At 48.1% G+C, this 27,318-nt stretch overlaps 1 protein-coding gene and 1 long non-coding RNA gene across 2 annotated transcripts in view; both read left to right on the forward strand.

Moving 5' to 3' along the window:
• The window catches only part of ClC-a (chloride channel protein 2), a 125,100-nt gene that overhangs the window by 6,694 nt on the left and 91,088 nt on the right, over positions 1-27,318 (forward strand). The window contains exon 2 of the mRNA XM_050189451.3: positions 3,865-3,963. Within this exon, the coding sequence (XP_050045408.3) occupies positions 3,865-3,963 (99 nt within the window). The remainder of the gene's footprint in view (positions 1-3,864; positions 3,964-27,318) is intronic.
• LOC129381823 (uncharacterized) lies at positions 15,477-17,690 on the forward strand. Its single transcript, XR_008609957.2, has 2 exons — positions 15,477-15,810; positions 17,363-17,690. It is a non-coding gene; the product is annotated as an uncharacterized lncRNA (long non-coding RNA).

The following is a 27,318-nucleotide window of genomic DNA, read 5'->3' on the forward strand; positions in this document are numbered from 1 at the left end:
TCAAATATTACAGGGACGGCAGGAAGACATTCCCGCACCCCCACCACTCCTTGACCAGAGCCGAACAAACAATATACAGGCAAATCCAGGCAGGATCCTTTCCCCACCCCTGCCTCCAGAACAAGATATACCCAGAGAGATATAAGAACACATGTCCTCACTGCAATGCATTAGGCACCCTTCGGCACGTCATAGGAGAGTGCAATTTTTCCATACACCACCCCCCACCTATACCCATAACTAACCCCCCTGCTATCCCCACCCTTTACGAGCGATGGGAGATCATGCTGTCCAGCCCCGCCCTGGAAGACCAGCTCCGACTGATCCACAGGGGCCAGGCGGCCCTGGAAGCATATGGAGCCCGCGAAGAGGGAGCCACCCCATCAGACGCTTAACGCGTTTCATTTCATAATGGACTAGTATAGTTGTTTCTCTCTCTCTTATTCTGTTCTGCAAACTCTACGAATAACTCTCCCCTGCTATTCCTAGAGCCTACGCCATATTCCCCCTCTGACTTGTCTCGAGCCTGCTTTTTGCCTACCGTGGCATTGAAGTCGCCCATCAGTACAGTGTATTTTGTTTTGACTTTACCCATCGCCGATTCCACGTCTTCATAGAAGCTTTCGACTTTCTGGTCATCCTGACTAAGTGTAGGGGCGTAGACCTGTAGTACCTTCAATCTGTACATGTTATGAAGTTTCACAAGACCTGCGACCCTCTCGTTAATGCTACAGAATTCCTGTATGTTACCAGCTATATCCTTATTCATCAGGAATCCGACTCCTAGTTCTCGTCTCTCCGCTAAGCCTCGGTAGCACAGGACGTGCCCGCTTTTTAGCACTGTATATGCTTCTCTTGTCCTCCTAACTTCACTGAGCCCTATTATATCCTATTTGCTGCCCTATAATTCCTCCAATAGCACTGCTAGACCCGCCTCACTAGATAACGTTCTAGCGTTAAACGTTGCCAGGTTCAGATTCCAATGGCGTCCTGTCCGGAACCAGGGGTTCTTAGCACCCTCTGCTGCGTCGCAGATCTGACCGCCGCCGTGGTCAATTGCTTCGCAGCTGCTGGGGACCGAGGGCCGGGGTTTGATTGTTGTATTCATATAGGAGGTTGTGGCCAAGTACTGCACCAGGGTGGCCAATTCTGCTCTGGTGAGGGGGTGGGATACCGGTTCTGGTCACCGGGATCAGAAACCAGGCCTTCTTGTGCAATTTTATGAACACGCGGATTTTTTTTTTTTTTGTTAATCCGGTGGAAAATTGCGCGACACTGGGATTCGAACCACGGTCCTCTTGCGCGCGAGGTGGATGCTCAACCTCTACGCCACCGCTGCACCGCTGTATGTATAGATATATATATATATATATATATATATATATATATATATATGCATTAATAATGCAGATGAAATAGCAAAAAGATGGAGTGGAGCTGTAAGGCAGCTCATATGTAGATTAGATGATTGGTCGCTCCCGTATAGGATACTTTTTTTTTTCACCTTATAACCCAAGAATGTCTCGTCCTATTTTCTTGCCGCGCTAACTAATGAAAATAGTAATGCATCGAAAATAGAGTGACCATTTGGGAGAACGGAATAGGAGTATGCATCCGATCCAATGTTTGACTATTTCGTGATTTTCCAGAGTTACATATTCCGCTGAACACCTATTTATTAGCTTGTTCGCCATATTCTTGTTTCAATTTGTCTTAATAATTCATGTTTTGCCGACTCTTGTTTCGGTAATGGCCATTTATGTTACGTTGAAAGCTTTATGCGACGTCTTGGCGATAAAGCCGTAAAGATGTCTGAGAAATAAGAAATAAAAAAGAAGGGTGGTGGCGATATATTTTACGATAGACTTTCGACTTTTCACGTAATAGAGTGACCAAACGTCTTGGCTATTTAAGTTCTTCATTATCTCGTTTGACATGTTCCGCCTAAATAGATATTATTTAATATATTTCATTCTACAGCGCTGATTTTTTAAAGTCCGTCCGAGACAGTCGCAACATTGGAAGGTCGTATTTCATCACACACTTCCTCACAAGGAGCTATCATATGAGTTTACTCGAACGTTCGCACTGAAATACAACTGAGAAAGAAAGTTAAAGAATAAAGAGAAAGAAATCTGTACTTTTACTAAGCAAGCGAGCTCGTTGCTAAGGGCATTGTACGCATGATAAGAAGTAACCACGCGTGCATTCGGTGAGTTGCGTTGATGCACGAAACTACCGGCGTACCAGGTGGTACATATACTGACGGCAAACCGCGCACTTACACAGGAGCCCGAAGAGTAGATGTATAGTTTGCAAACGGAGCCTTCGCCTGAGCCAATCGACTGGAGGAGCTGGTGCAAGGGCGTTTTTCTTGCCACATGTATGCGTGACTTGGCGCTGAATTGACGAAATGCTCGTTGCTCGGCCAACGACATCCCCGACGGCCTTGTCTCGGCTTTATCTTATTGAACAACATATAGTCGTTCAATCGCGTGTACGAAAACATTAATTTGGCGGAAAGAAAACCATATAGATTAAGAATGTATGTATTAAAATAGACGCAGTTTAACCCGAAATATGAAGCATCGTTTGCGATAGATGATTAGTAGACAGCTATATATGAAGTAAGGATATTAGTTTTATCGGCCGTCTAAACTTGCAAACATTCGCTTACGAACTGAATTAACAATCATGGCAACAGCGCGCACAGGCAAACATGTACACGTAACACTCATCCCCGCGGGCACTCGCTGTCAAAACGCTGGCCCGAGGAAGCGTGGCAGCAGCAGCGAGCGAAGTGACCTTCGTGCTGTCTATCGCTTCAACGCAAACTGAGCGGCGAGAACGCAGCACTCGCAAAGGTGTGAGCCGTCGGCGCAGCTGGACTGCATATCCCCAACGCAGGCCGCTTTCAGGATAGGGCGCGCGCGGCCGCGCAATACGCAGTTGCTGCCGAAATACAGGACGATGAAGGTTGAAAGTGGTCTACAGTGGTCGAATAAGAAATGTCGCTGGACTCAACATTTAGACAAGTGAACTTGCCATCGTTAGTGCAACAGCTTTTTGAAGTTGTTGATATAGTCACATGATAGAAAAATGTAGTCGAGGAACGAACCTGATTTTCTTGTAAGTATGCTTCCTGATTTTCTTGTAACATAAGTGCCGGTGATGCAGAATTTTCTACCTCGTGCTGTAGCATAGAGCCAAATATTTAAGGAGAGCTTCGGGGCGGGGCCGTCTCAGGCTTTGCGCGAGATTATGTGCCGGTACTTTGAATTTCCCGCGCAAGCGATCATTGCACCTTCTCAAAACACTCGCAAAAGCTCGAGCTACCATCTCCCACGCGTTGTACGAGTGCAGTCGGCCGTTCTGTAGTAGCGCGCTCCATCTCTTCAACAGCAGCGTCAGGCACGCCTGAGCTGTTCTACGACTTTACGAGGAATTTTCGAGCGAAAAAGACAAAAAAAGCGGTGCCTACGCGCGCGCACCATCCGGCCGGAGGATCGCAGACGACGCCGCGAACAGCAGGACGCGCGACGCGCCGCTTCGTGCGAGCCGTCTCCGGATTGGCGATGCCGGCTTCCCGGAAGTGACGACCCCGGCGTACCGGCTTCCCGTCCTCAGCTGACAAGCAACAGCGGGCAACAACGCGGCGCGCGCCTCGCGCTCGGCTCTCACACAGTCGGTGGTCGAGCTTACGCGAAGGACGTATGTGTGCGTGCAACGTGTGTGTGGTCTCTGTGGTGAAGTTGACAGTGTCTGCTTTGTCGGCGGCCTGTTCCTGAGCCGCCTCGCCCGTGCGAACAAGCGAACGGCACCGATGTGACCTCCCGTCTCCCTCTTTTTTTTTATTTCGTGGAGGACCCGATACCGGAGGTGGCGAACATGCGAGCCGAAGACATCATGGCCGAGGAACAGCTCCTCAACGGCCGAAGCATGCTCGGATTTGAACACACTCTTGTAAGTAAACCAGTTCCAAATCCCCGCGATGCGGCAGCTGTCCTGCCTGCCTTGTTCGTTGTTGAGCAGACTGAGCGCAATACCTCTCGGAATGGAAACCTACAGGCGAGGGAGCTTTCTTTGATGCCAACCGCGTTTGGAAGTTAGTCGAAGAGAAATATCTTTCCTTGTGCGCGTCGCTTGGGTGGCTGATATGTCTGTAGTGTGACGTTATCAACTTTCGAAAATAAGATAAGAGCAACCTCGGTTACGCAAGAGGCGTTCCTTGAGGCGTGCGCGATGATCGCGATGTCCGGCCGTGTGCCGGCGACTTTCGTTGAAAGTGCGGAGGGCCCTGGACGGTTGCTTTCAACGCACGTGCTTGCACGGCTTTAACGGCGGTGCTTATTATGGGCAATGCTTCTTTTTTGCCGCGGCGCAGATCGCCGAAGTTTCGTCGATCAGCTGTCGCGTTACCTGACTCGGGCATTGTGTCTCAAATAGGAAGGCGATGCTCGGCGAGCTGCGATCTGCCAATGGATCGGCACATGAAACGGTGCCGCGCGTATTGTGTATGAGTGCCTACCTTTGCTGGCGTCGATATTTCACAACCCTTCATTACAGGAACGCTTGGTTCCCGTTGATGACGGCGATATATGGGTCAGAACTGGATTAGTGTTCGGCGGATTACTTTAGAGCAGCGGCATGCGTTCGTTGTTTTCTTTTTCCTTTGCTTCTTCTGGCCGCGCGAGATTCGAACGATTTGGTGGTGTACGCAAAATAATGGGTCTGACAGTCGAATGACTTCCTTTTCGCCACACTACAGAAAGTTTACAAGCAGGCTCGCGTTTGTTCCTTTTCAGACCAAAATAGAAAACAAATGGAACGGGTTATCTTTAAACTGGGCGCGTTGCTGTTTTGGTGGTACCGTACTGTGTCATTAGCGTTATCCACAAGCAACTCGCATGAGAAGTCATGGCATTGTCGGTTGGAATGGACATCAGAATGAAACGGTGTCCTTATTTGGTTCAATACATGTATTGCTATGCGCGATAAAGGTAAATGGGAGGGTCCCACACGGTTCCTTCTGTAAAATGGCTATATCTTTCAAAGAAAATAATGCGTTAAATGTCCATTAGTTCTGCCATCCGTAGCTGTCGCTTAGGCGAGCGGACAAACTAATGCCGCGATATAGGTGGATGGCTGAGCTGCTTAATTGCATAACGCGTACTTTGCGTTTCATCAGCGCCACGAATGACAGTGGTGGAGTTGTGGAACTCGCAACATCATCTATACCTATAAGGCAGTTGTTCCTTTCCCGGCTTCGTTTCCGAAGATATCTTTGTCGCGCAACTGCTTTGTTTATCCAAAGTACACGATGGGGGCACCTGCAGCGTGCCGTAGCGTTTTTTGCCACTTTAGAAACTGTCGCGGACTGCTTGGTATTCTGACTGCGTAGAAATGCATGCCGATGCGGCTGCCTTGTACGTGTGGCTTTCTCAAGTCTCTCGCGGCAGGACTAATTTTTGCATTCGCGGTGGACATTTTTCTTTTCGACCAGCGCTGGAATATTGTAAAATGAAACAGGTAAGTTGTTACTTAATGTGGTAACATGGGAATAAACGATCAATATGAAGTAAATATACAGAATAATACACAAACCGGAAAATGCAGCGGGAAAGAAAAAGACGCTGCACGATAGTTACAGACCAGCTAATCAAAAAGAGAGTTAAAAGTGCGTTTTTGAAACCGATGGCTAAGCACAGACCCTGGAACCTTGTTCTAATCTTTCAAGGTCATCGGTAAAAATGACAGTCAGTGTGTAACCGTGTAACTTTTGTGTGCATGTGCTGACATTCTGAGTATGATTAAGACGGGCAGATATAAACAGTGCGGGACAAATCCACACGGAAGACAGGTAAGGGTTGGGGTAGTATAGCTTGTGGTAAAGGCATATACGAGAGTGTATTGAATTCTTTTTCTTTAAAAAAATGCAATCTCAAAAGTTTTGCGGCCAAGCAACCTTCAGCGCCCCAAGAAGCAGGGATCTGCAGTGTAACATACAGACAATTAAGTGGAAGGGGCATTATTGAATAGAAATGCACGGATAATTGACAAGACGACAAATCTGTGTCGTTATGTCTATCCGCTACGATTTATTTCGTAATCAGCACGAAGTTGAAGAAAGCTGAGTTTCAAACGGTTTTGTCTTCGCAGGACTCCTCATCTGCGCTTGGTGCGATAGGACGTACATTCTTCCTTGAAGCTTTCTTTGGAGTGTGCTGATAGATAGATGTAGAAAAAAGGAAATCTTTGTTCGCTAGTGGTATATCGCCAGGTGTGAAACTCATCTTGTACATAATGACCTGCAGGAAACGTTAAGAATGTGCGATGAATCCTGCGAATTCCTCGTCTGTAGACGTATTTTCGCAGTTATGTGATTAAGCAGGTAACTCGTAATTAGCGTTTTGCATCGAACATTGTAGAATCAATTTTTACGAACTCATCTACGCTTTTCCGCGCCTCTTCAGTCTTTTGTATGTACAGGAGCGATATTGAAAACCCCGCACAGTCGAGAGAATACAGATAAGTTGAAACCTTGCAGATAGCGAGTATAGATCTGCAATATGTTACTAACCGGACCCTTAAACATTGCATTAACAAAATTTGTTGCTGGGCTAGTTAGTTCATGCTTAACAACTGAATACTGGTAAGCGCAATTTCAAGACAGAACAGAAGACAGATGCAGAAATACAGGACAAGCGCCAACTCGCAACGTAACTTTATTCTGAAAACTTCGCTTACTTAAGTACACAGCAGACCAGGATTGCAGACCAAATACTGCAAGGAAAAAAGGACTAATGCCTTTTACAAGCGGATAAACACGATGGATTTGTGGTGATGCCGACAGCTACGTTTGGCAAAAAAGCTGCCGAGACTTTAAGCAAGAACTTCGCACCTGCAAGAGCGAGTATGTCCAAGGTGAAGACAAAAGTTGTTTCCTTGTGCCGGGATGTGGAACTTTGTAGGTTGGCGAAGTCTAATATCGACTATAAACCTTCTTCACTGTTGGTATTTTTTAGCCTTAAAACGCATAAATTGCATTCGTCCTTTAGGAGCATTGTAAGTGAGATGGGCACCAGGCAGCAGCAGCTCAGCCATTTTTTGTTAAAACACCTAAATGCTCTGATCATTGATGACCTATACGCTATTGGACATTCTACAGAAGTGACAATTTTTTTTCGTTCACTTGATTCTTATAGATTCGCGTTTTCCATAGATATTGAAGACCTGTTTTACTCAGTACCACACGCGGTATTGTTCCCTGCGGTGCGGCCTTGGATAAAAGAAAATGGGGAGATGGCTTTTCAGAATTCTGCAGGGATTTTTGTTGACAATTTTCTAGTTTTTACTGGAGTTTTACCTATGCTCAACTTTTGTTTCTTTTGACAACGATGTGTACATCCAGCGAAAGGGCATTTGTATTGGATCGTGTGTTGCCTCTCTTCCTTGTAATATTCTTTTAGCTTCCATTGACCGCGACTCGAATAACCTTTTAGACTCCGAGGAGGTACTACGAGTATTTAGGTATGTAGATGACTTTCTCGTGATTTTAAACACTAATACCTTCCAGACGAGTACCTGTATTGTTGACGAAATTTTAAGCCTCCTTAGACTGCATGGAAAGGTCTTTACTCATAAACTTCCCGACTATGACACCTTGCAGATTTTAGATATTAGCATGATTTTTTTAGTGGGTTGCACATTTGCTGGAAATACTCTCCGCGAGATCTTAAAGAACTCTTGCCGTTTGATTCAGCATATAGGAAGGGGATAAAACGAGCGATCGCAACACAATGCCTTGAGTCGGTGCTGGCGAAGTATTGTGCTGACTTGACTCAGGATATAGCTCAATTTCCAGATTGAGCGCCTACAGACGGCTGGCTTCCCTCGTTCAATTTTGACAGCTGTGTCCGAGACCGTACTAGACCCTAACCGTACTTCAGAAACTGAAGGGTAGAAAAATGCCTAGGGGGGGGGGGGGGGGGGTGCAGGTTATACGAACAAGCAAGCCGGAAGTGGTGCCCTACGCTCACAGGGTTGCGCACAACCTGAAGAAAGGGTCAAAAAGGTACGACGTGCCTATTGTGTTTCCTGCGCCACGAAAACTTGCTGGGTTGTGTCCACGCATTTCGGTACCTCCAAGGAAACCTGCCCGTGGAAAGAAGCATACCATGTCGTACGTCACATGCGCCATTGGCTTTGTGTACGAGATCCAGCTTAAGTGCGGAAAGGTATATGTCGGACAAACCGGCCGATGCGTCAACGATCGGGTGCGGGAACATGAGCGTTCTGTAGCTAACAAAGCTTCTTTTCATTTACGTATGCATTGTAAGTCCTGTACCAATGAGCCAATTCTTTTCGGTATTCGAATCCTAGGCATGAATGGCAATGCTTTTGCCAGAGAAATCATCGAGGCATATCATATTAGAAAGAAAAAAAATCGCCTGTATTACCGGTACGTCGGTTGTTTTGCGTAGCAAAGAATACGCTTCTTGATATCATGAGTTGGTTGGCTTCATGGGCAGTGCCCTTGCGCGATCCTGGCCTGCTGTGTACTTTTATTCTGAAGGCGAAGTCTTCAGAATAAAATGTCGTTGCGAGTGAGTTCTTGTCCTGTGCTTCTGTGTTTACCTTCTGTCCCGTCTTGGAATTGCGCTTACCAGTATTCATTTGTTAAGCTTAAACGTTGCATTGTGAAATCATAAAGCCCACAATTAACGAAGTTGTAAGGAACCTTGGATTGAGTTTGGAAATTTTTGGGGGTCGTTGAGTGGGATATTCTCAAATGACGCTGTTCTTGATGTACCCGTATGCCTACTAATAGTTCGCGCATTCTCTAATCTATTTTTTAAAATTCCAATCTTCGTTTCAGCTTTTACGGCACGGTCACTGTGGATATATGTACATACTATGGTGTGCCGCTGAAGAGACGGTAGTGGGCGAACTTTCCTGGCACGTTCTGGAGGCGCCCTCGCGGTTTCTCTTCCGCTATTTCGACCCTTCCATCCCGGTCGTCGCAGCTCTTCCACATGCTCTCCTTGAACCGCGCGACTCGTGCGAGTTTGAGTGCCTATCAGTCATCGCACGATTGTCTCAGCGGATATCGGTGGAGCGCGTCATCGCTCATGGGCTGTCGTCAGTTTCAGAGCAAACCCGATGGCCTTCGTTTCCAGCGGCGGATCATCTTGGCCGCGAAGGGCTGCTGGCCTTGCGTTTGCGATATGTGCAGCCTATATGTGTGCGTATTTGTCACTTTTTGCGATGATTTGACGAGAATAGCGCAAAAGAAGCAGACAAAAAAAAAGGGGGGGGGGGGAGTGGAGGGGGTCAGCGGATGGATAAACGAATGGACCTTATGTCAGTGGAGAAATTAGAGCATACAAAAAAAAGTAATGGGTGTTTTACGTACCAAAACCGAGGTATGATTATGAGGCACGCTTTAGTGGGATACTCAATGTTAATTTTGACCACCTGGGGTTCTTTGATGTGCACCCGACACACGGTACACGAGCGTCCTTGCATTTTGCCCCCGTCGAAAAAAAAAAAATAATAATTAGGGCGTGGTTGCTTTCGCGGCATTCGCGTTGTCGTCCACAGGTGAACGGGCACTTAAAAATTAAATCCTGAGATGGACGGGGAAGAGGGAATCACGTCTTTATATGACAGTAAGAGCACGGAAAAGGCTATCGGACGTAGTAAATCGTGTTTATATTTACATAATGACCTGTCTAATGATAGTCAACATATGGGTTTCGATGTTGGAAGGCTCCACGCAATGCTTCCACTCAACGACGGATGCTCTTGAAGTTGCAGCTGTATAGAACTGGCCCATAGGGATGTGCACCTTTAATTTTTCTCATAGCCGAATATCTATATGCCAGTGTCAAAACTGAAAAGAAACGAAAAACGCGAATAAATTTTACGTTATTACTTTATTCGATGCGCCGGTAAGTGCACCTACAAGTATTTCCTGCGACCAGACGCAATTCTTTTTTCGACATGGTTCTTTATCGAGATTTAATTCTGTTTCTCTTGGGATTTCTTCATATTGCATTACATTTACTTACTTATTTATTTATTTATTTATTTATTTATTTATTTATTCAATACTGCCAGCCGTCATTTGATAGCCGAGGCAGGAGTGTGGTTTTGGGTTTTGGATTTATTGGGGTTGCGAGGTAGTTCACGCTCTCTCGGTAATGAACGGCTTCAGCTGCGTCGTGCTCCAAAAGCAGCGTTTGACATTTCCATCCTCCCTGATAAACGGAACGATAAAACGAAAAAAAAGTAGGCAAAAAAAGAAAAAGAAAAGGAGGGACGCGAGTATACGACGAGATAGCGAGAGAGCAGCCGCACACGAAGACGATACGCTCCACTTACACGGATTCTGTCTGTCCGCGTGCTCCGCCGACCCCCGTTTCACGAGCTCTTTCTGCACGCGCAGTGCTTCTCTAGGTGCGTGCATGTGCTTTACATATCGCGCTGTCGTCTGCGGACGTGTGCTTTTTAGGCCTAATCGAGCTTCTCATTCGCGCGCATGCGGATAATTTTTTTCTTTCCTTCTTTTGCAGTATGCGAACATACACGCAGAGTATAGGGGAACGAGGTGGAAAGTCGGCAGAGCTGGCTAAGTATCACAAACGAAAGACAGCGCGACACAGCTATACAGGGTGTTTTTGATTAGCGTGTTTTTTTAGATTATAGAATTTTTTTAAATAAGAAAGTGTGAGCGTAGTGAACGTGTCGTGTTTGCAGGGGAGTTCCTAGGCGAGGCGAACATACATCGCGTCTAATACCGTGAGTTTGAGAAGAATAAAAAAAAGATTGTTAAATCAATTTTTTTTTGTTAGAGTCTAGGGGGAAGTTGTTTATAGGAAAAAATGGGAGGCAGTTACGTTTTGAACATCGCCCCGTTGAATATTGAAGTTGAATCTTGAATATCGCCCCGAATTCCAAGTATTTATCATTGAATTTTGTCGCTCAATCCTGGTAATATCGAAACCGCGCGTGCCCCTCTCCTATATACGTCATATTGAAACGCGCCGTATCGACGTTTGAATGATGACATGTCGCGGCGAATTCCGATACGACACGTCGCGGTAGACGCTTGCCAGACAAGGCCTTCAGCCTGAGCCTTCTGAGCCTTCAGCTGCGACTGGCCGCGACGTTCAGTCTCAAACTTTGTCGCGCTTGTCGTTCCGGCTTGTTTCCGTCTGATGCGATAACGGGCCGGCCTTTCCTCCAGCGCACCCGGCGTGCTCAGTTCCGTTACTTGCCCGAATGGAGCGTTGAAGTTCGATGATGAATATCTTGAATTAGGTGCGATTTTCAGTACTTTTATAAAATGGGGGTGCATTAAAATGTAAATGCCGCAAAATTTGCCATACATGCTTACACGGTACTAAAGGAAAAGTTAATTCACGAGTTTCTGTTACTTATTTTTCTGAAACTCGCGTTATTAGCGGCAAGGTATGTCCGCCTCGCCTATGAACTTCTCTGCAATATATATATATATATATATATATACGAAATTTCTCGCGTATGCATCTGCATAGTCGCCCTTTGCGTTACATGCTTTCTGGTCATAGCACGTCTGCTCGTTTCTTCAATTCAGTTCAAGAAACTTGGGATGGGGAGTGGCGGATTTCTTTTCGAGACAAACCTGACCTAAACCGTGGACCGTGTGTGTTATTTGTTGATTAGAGCCTCGTATGTTGTTGTTGACCTCGTATGCCAGTAACGCCGCGGTTATACAGGTGAGCACGCGGGTTCGCGCACAATTGATACGCATAGTTCGTTTCTTGACAAGCCACTAAACCTATAGGTCTAAGAAGAGGCCTGCGCGATTTTGAGCCGTGACGTCATGCGCGAAGGCCAAAAGTCCGTTTAAAGCTATTGAAATTACAGCAAAAGCTACGTCCACAAAACCGCGCTATACTTGCCCTCTACGACTCCGATGTTGAAAGAAGTTCACTTTCACCGTGAGGCCGCAGAATTAAATGAGCGCACGACCTTGCAGGCGCATCTGTACGAATTCCCTAAGTTGGACGAAGGTATACGTTTGCCACTGCATTCGTTGGTTGTCGCCGAATGTATCAAGAGAGAGGGGCCGCGCCGAGTGTCGGTCGCCGTCGATGCCCCATGTTCGAGGCAACGCGGCCTCGAACATGTTGGCTGGCGCTATTCCAGCGTGCCGTCGACCATGTCGTGCTGAATGCTCTGGGTCTCGTCGGATCACCGAAACTAAGCAAGTGTTAAAACTCGATCAGTCCTTGCGCGAAGACACCGCATGGGAAAGTCGATGGTTCAGGCATTGCGCTCTGGCCAGAAGGACGCGTTGCGGCTGTTTCAACGTCAAGTGCTGTGGTTACCATGCGCTTTGACTTCGACGGCAAAAAAGAGAGTATAAAAAAAGGGAAGGAAAAAAGAAAGAAGATTTTGAACAGCAACAGACGCGCGCTTGTCTCATGGCTTCCATGCTTCAACTTGAGAGGCGTAGCCTTGCCGGATTCAGGGCAGCGTTCGAGCGCGTACGGCATGCGCGCGGGTGAATGCGTATAACGTCTCCTATACATGAACAGGTTCCACCACTCGCTACATAGGCAATGTGGTCTGGTGTTAATTGCTTAAATAATTATGGGGTTTAACGTGCCAAAACCACTTTCTGATTATGAGGCACGCCGTAGTGGAGGACTCCGGAAATTTCGACCACCTGGGGTTCTTTAACGTGCACCTAAATCTAAGTACACGGGTGTTTTCGCATTTCTCCCCCATCGAAATGCGGCCGCCGTGGCCGAGATTCGATCCCGCGACCTCGTGCTCAGCAGCCCAACACCATAGCCACTGAGCAACCACGGCGGGTCTGGTGTTGCTGTCTGGATGGCAGCGCGGTGACGAATACAAAATTCAGGTACGCTTTACTCTAGGACTTCGTTTCGCTCCCATTCCTTTCTTATCTCCGACCAATCACTGCTGGCCGATCCCGGTGGTAACGCGTAGCCGGAGTATACAGCGCCTCCCGGACCACTGACAAAGCGCGAAAAGGAATGGCAATGGGATAGATCGTTACATTATCCCGGTCCAGGTGTACGATCCTATAACGGTTCGCAAAGCGAATCGATCGCTTGCCCTCGCGCGCTGTGTATACAGGTAAGAACCGCATTTTTGCTGGGGAAAACTCCATCCTGACGAATTATACGCCAGGCCAAGCGAACGGTTCGCTTTCCGAATCGTCATAAGATCGCGCTCCTCAGTCGTCCGCTTCGAGCGAGGTAGCCGTGGCGGGAGCATGCTTCCATTCATACGAGCAAACAGGAGCGCATTCCGGCGTGACGTCATCGCTCAGAGCGCTTGGCAGAGCGCAGTGCGGGTCAACACCTTGCGAGGCACGAACGCGAGCTGAAACGGTTCGGTTCCACGTGGTTGAGCGGAACAAGAATCCGCGGAGACGTAAGCGTGTTCTTCCGCTGCAGCTCCAGGATCGGCATGCGTGTACTCGAGCAAAAGAAAGCACGGGTCCCCTGCGTGCTGCTCAAATTTTTTTTTCCTTTTTCCTTGTTCTTCGGAGTTGGCCGAGCCGTACAGCGCGCTCGCGAACCCGTGGCGCGTTTTCCTTTGTGGGCAGTAAACATCGGTTTGTCGTCCGCGTAACGAGCCCGTCAGCCGTCGCTTTCGGTCGCTGGCACGTCGCCATGCTGTCTGTGAGCGCCGCATACCGGCACCGTCGCCCGGCTTGCTTTTTGTCTGACTGACAGCGCAGGCTGCGCCGTCATGCAAATGAAAGCTCGTCTCCTCGCCTCTCCAAGGTGCACTGTACCAAAGAACTGTGCCTCTGTTCACAAAGACGCTTATAGTGTATGCGCAGTTTAACGCTTAATTCGTAAAAGCAAGCGCCGGCCAAACGATTTAGCGAACATGTAAGTGCGGCAATGAAGGTAGCCGGCTAACGACAGAAACTCTTCGCGAACGATATAATCTTTGTGAGCTCTGCCTCTGACTTGCCCGCGCTTGGCATTACTTGGCCGTGTGCTCTCTTGCGATGACGAGGGACCACTTCAGCCTTACCGTCTGGTTTGCGTCTTCTATACTTCAGTTTTCGTCGTTGTATATTTTCTTTATTTTGCTGTTTCTCTGTCTAAAGAATTTCTTTTTGTTCCTCGAGCGCCCTTATTTCTTCTTTTCTTTCTTATCCTGAAGTTAGCTTTAAGCTCTACCGCCATAGCTAAGTTGGAACGAGCGCTCTTAATCCGCACTCATTCCGGTAAGGTTACTTGTTCTGCACACGGAACCTTCATGTCGCGTGCATATTCTTTGTTATGCGGAAACTAAAGAGAAATAGTTAATTACTTGAATATCCGATCGAATTTACTGCAAACTTTACATTCTTACCGCGAGCGGAGGCTCATGAGCTGCAGCAAGGACTTGTAAAGCCAATAATTAATTCAACCAAGTAACCATCAGTCAATAATTCGATCGATGAAGCGAATAATGAATGGCCCCGAGGCCACCTTGAAGTTCTGCGCTAGCTTTACGTGAAGTTACCGATATTGGCCTCATGTGATCGAAGCAAGCTAACTGCTTATGGATGAGAAATGAACAAGAATTTCACCTGGCGACTTCCGTTTGTTCCGGCCCTCTTCCCTCTGAAAAGAAAAGAAAAGTGAAAAAATATAAAAGAACGAGAGAGAGAGACAGAATTTGGTCCGGATGCGCTAAAATACCGTGTAATCCTTTAAGACACTGCGACGCCGCCATAGCCCTCTCTATTCTGGGCATCAAAGCGGGGAAGGTGACGTTTGACTTTAGTTTTCACGGCTGATAAACTATTTCGTGGTAAATAAACGCAGAAAGATAACTTCCAAAGGTAATCTGCCAGTTTCGACCGAACACTTCTCTTTACCTTTATCGTATTTGAAAGGAGACAAACGAATGGGATTCAGTACTATTCGTCTTTGTTTTACTTTAGCGTTGAACTACAAAAAAATACTCCAGAGTAGACCATTCAGCTGGAGAACAGCTTTGCTATTATCAGTGAGCGAAGTTCGTACTGACACAACCGCAGTAACCGTTGACTCGGATACTGATTAGACAGATGTATGTCTAGAGAGCATCTTAACGGATCCTCGAGACGTCTGGTTGGCGGCACGCCTATAGCACGCTACCCGTGGTGCAAAGGAGGAAATGACATGCACAGAGCACGTCATAAATGCACCGCACACACAGAACACGTCACAACACGCAGTATACAAACAAACTAAAGTATCTCGTGGATACCACTGTCTCCGAGGAAGGTCAAATTGTGCCTTTGTTGCTCGAGATGCGGGACCGGTCCTTGGGTAACCGGTATGGGTAACCGGTATGGGTAACCGGCCGCAGCGTGGTTTTGAACCCACTTCCTCCCGTAGCGGTCGCGGACACTCGACCACGAGGCCGCGGTTAGTTACCGATTAGTTATCCCCTCCATACTATAGACGAGGCAACCTAAAGTTTGCCCGCGCGGCACCAGCGCCGAATGCTCCCCTAGCGGACCGATGGAAGTTTCGAGGGTCGTCGCTGCGCGAGCGCGCGCCCGTGATCTGTTCGGCGGGAGCGCTCGTGCTGGCTCGGGCGCGTTGTTTTTGCGATGGCGAGTGCGACCTCATCAGCAAGGAAAGGTGGCACGCAATACTGCTGTATTGTTGATTGCCATAACAGCCTCGAAAACATGAAAGGTCGAGCGCCGCCCGTGAAATTCTACAGATTTCCGGGGAAGTGGTACGAGAAGGTCAGACGACAAGCATGGATAATTGCAGTGCGCCGAGTCAAGTAAGCACCATACTTTCGTATTCGCGTGCAATATCGCGGCTGCTCGATGAAACGGAATAGTGATATGCCTGTTTTTAGCGCCCAACCGTTTGTTTAGTCATGCCGCGTTGTTGAATTGTGTTGACATCCGCTGCTTGTTAGCGGTAAATGCATGCGTGTTGCGACGCTGAGCTTGACGACGCGAGCTCGATTCCCGGCCACAGCGGCCGCATTTCGATAGGGGCGAAGTGCAAGAACGCCCTTGTTACCGCGTGCTTTGATTTTTGTTCACGTTAAAGAACCCCCGGAGGTAATAAGTATTCCTGAGACTAACCATTACAGCGTGCCTCATAATGATTTAGTGGTTTTGCATGGTTTTGGCAGTTAAAACCCCCGAATTTATTTGATTCTACTGTGCCTTCACTCGCAATCGGCATGGACGAGCTTTAGAGAATTATTTCCATTTTCCAAACGCTGCAACTTAATTTACTAGTTGTGCAGGTAACGAAAGGGGACGCGCGCTAGTTTTATCTGATAGCAGACAGCATTTAATGCAAGCCGCGGTCGTCGCGTGCGTCGGTAAGCGGCAGATCGGAAAGCAGCCGATCGAGACGTGCGCGTTATGTTTGTTGTTTGGCCATGCTTTCTAAGTTCACAATATCCAAGCTTGCTTTAAGGCAATTACCACCTTGCACATTCTTGCTGATTCACTCTTCCTGCCAAAAACCTTCGTTTCCTGTAGTAGCCGGCCATCGGTGCAAGCTTACTTTAGCTGTTCGCCCGACGAGGCACTAGATTTGCTTTGGTGAGGCATGTGTCTCTAATGCTTGCGCTCGTGATGTTGGTCCTAAGGCCTGTTAACGTGGTCTGGGTTCATTTCGCGGAGCAGTCTGTACGAGCCGATCCTCATTAGCAGTGAAAACGCACCTTGCTGATTAATGCGATGAGTTGCAATGACTCCAACATCTGCATTGAATAAGGCGTGATATACACTAAATATTTATTGCAGCACGATTCAAAGCAATATGCGCCTATGTAGTATTTAAATTGTTAATTTTGAGCAGATGTGTGTTTTGGCTGTTGTGTTCTAGGATTTCGTGTATCCTGGGAAGGAAACTGCTTTAGTGTTCTGGTGAAGCAGCGTACTGACCAGGACAAGGCAGACACACACACGAATACAAGACACTCGCTATGCTTGTGTCTCTCCTATTTGTACTGGTCAGTGCGCTGCTTCACCAACACGGTATGATGATTAATCACCAACTCGCCCAACTTCCCACATTACTGCGTTAGCTTTATAATGCAGTTCTCTTCGTGCCACGCAGTGACGTTATTGGGGCATGAAATAGGCATCACAAGTTACAGGCACTAGCATCTCCGAATCACCATGTATTAAAGGCATGTACAGTTTGCCAAAAACAGCTTAATTTGTGATTTGCCTGAACCTAAGCCTGAGAGTGTATAATGAGCTATAGGCTAGGCCACGTTGTTGAAGGTGGGAAGATGGTCTTTCTCGTTAGTAACGTTCCATGCTCATTTGTGCCTAATACATGTGTTCTTTCTGTGCTCGCAGTGCTGATGACACTCCCTGGGAGCCATCCAAAAGCATGCGAATTTACAAAAACAAGCAGGCTTTGCGAAGCAAAGACATCGATAACGCTTGCCGTTGTTCGCTGACAGCTCCGCGCAAATCAGAACGAACACAAACGTGTAATTTACTAATGCTCCAGCCAAGAAATTTAGCAGCAAAAGGGGGAAGCACAAAATGAGAGCAGCCGTGTGCGCGCACTCAGCTACCGAGGAAACTAACGGCAATCGTCACCGTCCCTCCACATCTCTGCAAGTATGCATGACCGCTTTGTGCCTGCATCATATAGAAATAAAGTGGCTAAACTTCTGAACTTGGTGTATACCTCTAAATCGACGTCGTATACGATCCTGGACACCTGTGACACGCCCTTGGCTTTCACTGTCACATCACCGTCCACGATTTGTTGAACGCCGTACACGTGCGGAAGCAGACGCTCCCCTTTCGTGAGGTTGCCGCCACGAAAAAATCTGTCCGCGTCGGCAGCCTTCTTGAAACCGCATTGCAATCTCTGCGTCGCTGTTGCGCAAGCAGGCGATCTGCCGCCGTCGAAAACTGAGCGCCGTGAGAACGAGCAGCGAAGAAACGCGCGGGCGAACCGGTGTAAACAAAGCGGAGACCGCGCCACGGCACGACCGCGCTGCATCACGTTTCCACATTAGGGGCGCTGTCAGGAGGCGCAGTAGCGCCGCCTGGCCATGGTTTTCTCGTCTATATTGGTCCTTTCTGTGCGTCTCTGCCGTGTACAATGTTCCATTCGTCTAGAACGGGGAAGGCGTAGAAAAAAAGAATTAATGTAGAGAGAAATCGAAGGTAAAGAGATACACTAAGGTAGACACATTATTAATTTATCGGAAGGCACGCACGACGTATACGTTGTCAACGCTGAGGGGTTGTTATGAGCCGCTACGCCAAACAGGCGTGCATCGCGACAGGCGTGACGGACAAGTACGTAGGCGTGGCTGCTTAGGCGTTATATCCCATCACCTGCCGAACGAAAGGCTGTCAAGCGTCCCCTGTGGAAACAATTTAATTTGAGACTTGTGAGAGGGGGAACATCGCCTCACGCCTCTTTATCGCACGTGCTCTTAAGACGTGTCATATTTAGTTTGCGCGTAACTTATTGTACGGTCTACAAAACGTCGTCTTGTACGGAAATCAGCGTAAACGAAAAATGAAACGCAAACGCGGACTACGACAGATCGAAAGTCAGCTGTCCTAGTTCGGTAATTACGTTAAATTTAGAAGTTCGCTTGAACGGGCTTAAGCGAGCTCAAGAAACTGAAACTGTTTGCTCAAGTGGAAGTTCAGTCAAGAGAAACGAAATGCGCCTGGCGTCACCACTAAGATGCAATATGCACATAATTTCTGACAGAAAGCCGCAATATCTTTTTTTTTTTTTTTGCATTACATTACAGTTTGCTGATTTGGATAGTTCGCTCGGGCGACGTTCGATGTAGTAGTACTTCAGTATACATATGCACATTTGCAAGTTTAATGGCATAGATGTTCGCAAGCGCCTCTGCGCGCGAGTTCTGCTGGCCTTTTCTCATAGCCTCGAACGCCTTCCGTGACCTTCTTGCCACATTCCTATTTCTAAAGTGCAAATACAAATGTTTTTATTTATTTATTTACTGAGATACCTGTAACGTTCAAACGAGGCTCAACGTTTTCGCATATACGGTATACTCGATTTCGATCCGTCTTTTGGGACAGAGACCATTTGCAAGTTTCGAAGGCTGACGGTTTACCTTCTGCCGTGGCGGGTGAGCTCAGGTGTTCGCCACGAGCAAGACGGCTACGCTGTCCGCGACAGAAGCTGCACCCCACCTCCTCGTCATTTTTATTAGCGTTGTCCAGTATAGGCCAGTGAATGGAGAGGGGGACACGGGGCGTAACATAGAACGATACAGTGGCGTAATATAGCGCTCTGCTAGTACTTTCAATTTGTATTTCTAAAGAAGAGCTAATTTAGGGCCGCCGCGAGAAGCGCGTCGCGGTACGCACGTGTTTTGCTGCACCTATACAGCCGCGAACGAAAGCTCTCCGAACGATGGCGAGACCGATACAAGCAAGTATGCACTTCAGTCAGTATACGGGCTCGATGGTGGCGTCAGTACTCTACTACTAGAGAGTTTTAGAGTAGGGGACGCAAGCGGCTTGCGTGGGTGGGTCTGCGCATGCGCAGCACCATCGCTTCTAGTTCTTGCGTACGCAAGTGCGTCCCTGCGCGCGCGCGCGTATTGTGCGTGTTGCCCTGATGCCTGCGCAGTTTCGCTGGGATCGCCTTGGAACAGGTTTCGTTTTTTTTTTCTTTCCTTGCCCATCTCCTTTCGCTTTCCCCGCCTTCGTGCCGTTTCCTCGGGCCGTAACGGCCGCGTCGGGCGCCTTGAGTGACCGACGCAGGCTCGAATACATTGACGAGCGAACGATGGGAGACCCGCTCAGTTCCGTCGGTGCGCCTTCGTATGCATGCGCTGTAATGTTCGCAGCAGTGCATCCGCGCCGTGCAGCCAGGGACTTTCTCTCTCTTTACGGCGACGGAAATCGAGGGCGCCCGTTTGCGACGGCGATCGCCGCCTGTCTTCCGTCTCTGCTATGTCGGCGTCTGCTTGTGGGCTTGCGTGCGCGCAGTCTGCATTATGGCGTGGAAGGGAATGTCGTTAGGGATGCGGCCGGCAGCGGGGACTGGAGGCCAAGGACCGTCATTCCGGAAAGACGGAGAAAAAAAGATGTTAGTGTTTCCTTCTTTTTGCTCACCACGACGTATGCATATATATGCTCTGATAGAGCACTTCTCGCTTAAGAGGAATATCTTGGATTCGTCACCTAGCGCTGTTTCTATATGTATAGTTCAAGTCGCGATCGAAGATGGCATGATGTTTTTCAGCTGAAGCACGTGCATTTCTAATTTGTGAAATGCTAATGTTGTAGCAACTTTTGTAGATTGGTCATAAGCGTGGCAGGTTGTGTTATTCAAGCAATACAACATCCGTGAACGTTTTCTTGCACATTACGTGCAAAGGGCAGTACGTTGTGGCGAGTGGCGGATGTGGGATCGAATCGAGTATAGGAGGGGCGGACGTGCACTTCATCACCAGCCTGTTCTTATGTCCACGTCTAGGACGAAGGCCTCTCCCAGGGATTTCCGATTACCCCTGTCTTGCGCTAGCCGATTCCAACTTACGCCTGCAAATTTCCTAATTTCTTTTGCGATATGTTTCTGGTTTGCCTGATTTAGTTTCCATGGCTGCGTTGTTTGACTCGCGTGCGTTTTGTGCGCGTTTTGCGAGCACCTCGCGTTCCCCAGCTCACTGCAGTGTCGCCAAGCTCAGTAGGCGTCTTTCGATATATACTGTATAGTCACTCAGCGCTCTACTAGTCTTCGAAGATCACTCGATCCCTCTCAAAGCTGGGATGCAGCGCACGCTAACAGCGACGACGTGCAGTTCGAAGAGAGACAGGAGGTCTACATAGCATGCGAATTGGCACTAGCTGGCATGGGGAGCGCAATGCTTCCCGCAGTCGTCGCGCCAGAGGACTAAACGGCAGTATGTTTCCGTAGTATTCTTTTCCGGCGTCACATCGCTGCAGTCGTCGAGGTGTTCATTTCACGTCGCACGATAACACGATCTCTCTCTCTCTCTCTCTCTCTCTCTAATATATATATATATATATATATATATATATATAGACCAAGAACATTAAGTGAAAAGAAACCAAGACACACACACACACACACACACACACACACACACACACACACACACACACACACACACACACACACACACACACACACACACACACACACACACACACACACACACACACACACACACACACACACACACACACACACACACACACACACACACACACACACACACACACACACACACACACACACACACACACACACACACACACACACACACACACACACACACACACACACACACACACACACACACACACACACACACACACACACACACACACACACACACACACACACACACACACACACACACACACACACACACACACACACACACACACACACACACACACACACACACACACACACACACACACACACACACACACACACACACACACACACACACACACACACACACACACACACACACACACACACACACACACACACACACACACACACACACACACACACACACACACACACACACACACACACACACACACACACACACACACACACACACACACACACACACACACACACACACACACACACACACACACACACACACACACACACACACACACACACACACACACACACACACACACACACACACACACACACACACACACACACACACACACACACACACACACACACACACACACACACACACACACACACACACACACACACACACACACACACACACACACACACACACACACACACACACACACACACACACACACACACACACACACACACACACACACACACACACACACACACACACACACACACACACACACACGCACGCACGCACGCACGCACGCACGCACGCACGCACGTTGGTAATGCGTTCCACGTGTTTGGCTCGTTACTCCTCTGGTACTCGTGCACGCTAATGCGACTGCGCGCAATATATGCACGCGATTCGCGGTTGGCTACACCACGACGCCCGCGCGCCGGGAGCGTAACACGATCGCGCGCTAGCTCGGCATCGGCGTAGCGGCGGCACCGTGCTCTTCGCCGCCGCCTCCCCCCGTCGTTGGGCAGGAGCGGGAGCTCTCGCATTGCCGACCGTGCAGCGTCGAGCGTCGCACGTACAGTCCTGTATATAGGCGCGCGCGTTACGGTGCTTCGCGCGAGTGCTTATACGTACTCACCTCTACTGCTTACTCAACGGGCACTTGTCGGGGTTGGTGGACGCGGCATCTTTCTCCTCTTTTTCTTTCTCTGGCTCCGCATAAATTGAAGCGATCGTCGTTAAAAACAAGGCGGCCTTGGCAATGGGATACGCAGTTCAATAGAGGGCATGTATGGAGCGCATGAAAGAAAAACATGTTGATGAGAAGTGCACTTCGGATTCTAAATCATCTGACGCCAAGGGGGTTCGCCATGCCGATCGATGCTTTACATCATTTGCAGTATATGTTTGTCTGGTAATATTTGGCACCGAAATTGAGATGGGGTATTTTCATGGCCATTGTTCATTTGTTTATTTAGTTAGAAGAGGAAGAGAAGGAAGAACTGTATGATGCATAGTTGTGCTGCTAAAGTCGAATTATCCGAAAGGCCTGATTAACTAATGGCGGAAAAATGAACGAATTCACATCTCTTTTATTGCTCGAAGTAGTCTTCACGCTGCCTGTTTGCTTCTTGCTCTTGAAGCGCGATACAACCAGCTAGCAACCGGTGAAGACCTGAACGAAAGACATGCGGCGCTGTGTAGTTGCCCCGCGTAAAGCGTATTGCTGAATATGGGGTCGTGACACGACACGAAAACGGCGGGATTGAATGGCTTCGCGAGTGGAAGCTCGAAGCCCCCATCGCAGTAAAAGCTAAAAAGAAATCATTATCAATTTCATTTAAGGCAGTTGCGCCTTCTGAATAGCTTCTATTTTCAAGATTTGAGTAACAGTTGTGCACAAAATCAATTGGCGCTGGTGGGGGTCAAATGTGGTCTAACCAACCAAAGCAACATGCTTTCGCGTTCGAACCAGATCAGTTTTCCTTCCATACCATAGTATAGTTTCTCGCCGGGACTATTCAGCGTGTCCGAAGTAAGCGGGAAGTCGAGTTAACCGAGATTTGATTAATGAGTCTAGCTGCGCAGTGAAATTCAGACGTTCTACAGTTTCTGAGAAACACAGCAACCAGTAGACTGGAAACTACTTTCGAGTTTGTCAATATTTGAATTCATCTTCTCGCCGTTGCCAGGATCGGTTCCCCCATCGGCACGGATGATACGAAATTGATTGAATCGCAGGAAAATTACCATTACAAAACACTTACCATGATTCTTTTTTTGTTAAGGTCGCGTTGTTTCGTTTCGCTCTGGCAAGGTGCTCTCCGCGGCCCTGTTTTCGCGTGGACGCGCTCCTCAGAAACCTGCGTTTAGTGTTGGCTAAGCGTTGCCATAAAAGCTGCGTGTTTGTGCGCGGGGAGGGCAAGACTTTGGCACACAGAGACGACACTGTTATTCGAGAAGCTCGTAACCCCGCGCTGTTGCGTCTCTCCGTAATCGTATATCGCGGGCGATCTTGCCGCCGAGGAAAGGGCGAAGGCCTGGCATGCGCGACTGCATGCCGCGCATCGCTACAGCGCGCCGCTCCCCCCCCCCCCCCCTCTTTTTTTTCGTCTTGCAAGCCGTGCACGGTTGCGACAGTCCACGAAACAGATCACGGCCGGGAACGCGACCGGAAGCACGTGCGTGTATATAGTACAATGCGGGTTACGTAGCGGCAATCGCGGTTGGGGAGACGCGCGGCATCCACGAAATGCGGCTGATTGTGAGGCCGCGTGTTCGCAGATACTGCAGCGACCACGAATTCGGTGCAATATGTGCGAAATGGTTGGATATAGCCGCGCACGTGGCAGGCGCTCCCAAACGTCTTTAGTGCAGCGAAGGCTGTAGGGTTCGCGTCAGCCAATAAAATGACGACAGCTGGCTGAGCGTGTCTGAAAAAAAAGTGGGAAGACGACTCGCCCATTGGTGGGCCGTTGGTCCTTCCGCGAAGTTTCCACTCGGTGGACGCCGCGCAAAGGGTGATCAGCAGCGAACAGTGGATGATGGACGTTTATCTAGCTGAATCTCTGTTTTGGTTTTGTTGACGCGACCCGTAGCTTTAGTTGATCTGCATGGAGTCGGGGAGATGGAGCATAATTTATTTGGTACTCGTTAGCTCTCGAGGCGATGCAAACGACGAGGCAACACACAACTTTTGATTTGGTATAACGTCAAAGATTGGGCTGTGTAGTTGCACGGTTCTGCACGATTGGGTTCCCCAGTGATGGTTCCTGTCTGTTCTTCGGTTTTATCCTCGTCGCAAAATTGCGCCATTATACTTAAAAAACAAATTCTGCACCAGGACGTATGTGTGTACCTGTACAAATTCTTTAAAGAAGCAAACGTGGTCGCTAGTAACACACCATGGTTATTTCACGGTTTATTAATGCGAAAGCATTATTTGTCCCACGAAGCAGAAAAGCCGGCGTTGTCCGTAACGAGTGGTACCAAGAACCAACGTGGCGCCATCAGCGTCTTGTACGGCGCCAGTAGTAATACAGAAGATAGTAAATTGTATAACGACGTTATTTAGTAGCAATTATGGGTAATTTATGTGATTTAAGTGAATTATAGTGAAGTAAAATGAAAAAAAGTTAGGACAAATTAAAGTGAATTAAGGCGAAGTAAAGGGAATGAAGGTGACCTAAAGTGAGTTAAGGTGGATCCAGGTTGGTACATATTAGAGCAAGATGGATTAAGATGAACTAAGGTATAGTTGTGAAGGACACGTGTCAAGGTATGATGTAACGTATTATGGACATAACCAATTATTTAGAGAAGTCTTCATGCTTTCGCATTCAAATCACGTAAGGACACTTTAGTGACTGTCATTTCCATTTTTTTAATGCCCACGCTTTATTTCTCGTTCCGCCCGTTGTTCTAGCCGCGCGCTATACAGTGAAGCCCCGCAACGAGTCTAGTTGAGCGGATCATAAAGGATGAATAGTGAGTAAGGTGACGTTTGTGACGCGTATTCTGTGGCGTTGTGGTTGGCGTTGTAGCGAATGACGGCCGTCATTACTATACCGCGCGTCGCTCTTTGTTTTGTTATGGACGTCTGCTTTCACGTTTTTTTAGGCGCCCCCGTTCACGATGGTTTCACATATCGCTTCTCTTTAGGAGAACGCACGATATCGTCCACCGTTCGCGTAACAATAGCCGTCAGCTCCAAGAAAAAAAAAAAAAAAAACTAATAAAGACGCGTTTTGCATTAGAACACAACGATGGCGTTCATTGTTGCGCGATGGCCTTGAATGTTAGGTTTATTACAGCGTATAACGTGGTAGTGGAATGCGTAGGAAGCAATGAGATCGCGTTACGGTTGGTGCCTTTTGATTTTACTTTACGCAGTCAGCACAGGCGTCAGTGCCAGTCGCGTCGAAGGCGAGTGTTTTCCAGTTCAATTTGAGAAGTGCATAGGCGCAGAACTGCTGCCGGCCTCTGGCCTTCTATACACCCACTGGCTCGAATGGACGAAAACGACAACGACGTAATTTGGTCTAGCGAATGATGCTGTATTTTGGTGTCGTGCATTCAGAGATACACAGGGTGGGTTTTTTTTTTTAGCTGCACCAAATTTTTTAAAAATTGCCTATGGCAGATAGCATAATTCTAATCCTTGATCTAAATCTAAATTACTCGGCGAGGCGGCCATTACTTCTACGAGACATCACGACGTTGAATTGAATAATTAACGTAATTACGCTAATTCACTTTTAATTAATTAATTTACACCACATATTTCCATCTACGAATTGTAGCCGCTGAGTTCGCACGGTGTATCCACTTGGAACGAATTCTCTGGACAGCACCAGTTCCGAGATATTCATTTTCAAAGTGTCCGTCGATATGCATTGGTGTTTCACTTACGTTTGTGCTTCACTGCATAAAATAGCGTTGCTATCTGCCATAGGCAATCTTTAAAAAGATTGGTGCAGCAAAAAAAAATATATATATATATATAAGCACCCTGTATAATTGTGAGCTACAACCACATGGATCTTATTCCATGCGTATTTCATGTGCGACGATGGGCACTCACTCTGCAAGGGTCGGAAACTGCACGGTCATGAGACGGGGAAGGTACGCGCTGGCGTTGGCACCGAAGATGCGTCGGAAACATGTTTCCGTCCGCATGGTGCAGGCCGCAGCTACACGCAACGTACTTCCGACGCACCTTCGCCCTGGCCTACGTCGGTCGTCGCCGACGCGTCCATTTCGCTCTGCGCGATGCGTAATTTCGGCAGCGACGTGCATCGCGTGCACGGTTATTATAGCTAAGAGCGATAACTAACCGCGCGCCATTAAGAGCGCGGTCATCTCGCAGCGCAAAACGGACGTCCGACGCTATATACGACGCCGCACCGTAAAGACGTCGTTAATACGCCTAATGTGGTTGCTGCGTTGTACTTTACGGTGTGCATCACTGGCAGCAGTTACGACGCGCGAAGTGAAGCTGAGTCGATCAAAGCGAAGCAATAGGAATTCAGAGTTGCGAAAGTAAAAGAAAAGCGAATTTTAATAATACCTTGGCCCACACGCCATACGTATATATTTTATTGATGTCAGGAAAAATGAAGTAAACAGAACACGTCTTTCGCATCGTCAACGTCGCAAGTGCGCAGCATAATCGTTACTGCGTATTCGGTCGCTGAACTTCACGGTGAATCTTTCCCTAGCTCCAAAGCTGAGCCGTCATGCCAGTCATGTATACGCACTGGCGAAGGCATAGGCGCACGCCCGAGGCATTGTTTCGTTTTGGCTTGTTCACGTTTTCATTCAGTTTATATGCCCGATACTATGTGTATACCCCGTTGCTTGTATATGCGCGGGCGAATTGGTTGTAGCGCGATTTCTGCAAGCGCCGATCGCGGCTCGAATAATGTATGGGCGAGGAAATGGCGTCGGCTGCCAAACTCGTGTGCCGCGGCGCTTGCCATTCAGCGGCTGCAGTCCACGAGCAGAGCGCCTGTTTTTTCCTCGTCCGTCTTTGTTCGGTGCTTTTTAGTCGGCTGCGCTTCTTCGTTTTCTGATTCCTATTGCCCGGCGATGGCCCGTTCGTATGCGCGCCCGTCTGCTGCGTGGCCTTGATTAAAAAGAAGTTCGCTTTTCCCTCTGCCACTCTGAAACCGCGTCTTG

Source organism: Dermacentor andersoni, chromosome 2, assembly GCF_023375885.2.
Source record: "Dermacentor andersoni chromosome 2, qqDerAnde1_hic_scaffold, whole genome shotgun sequence".
Classification (NCBI taxonomy): domain Eukaryota; kingdom Metazoa; phylum Arthropoda; class Arachnida; order Ixodida; family Ixodidae; genus Dermacentor; species Dermacentor andersoni.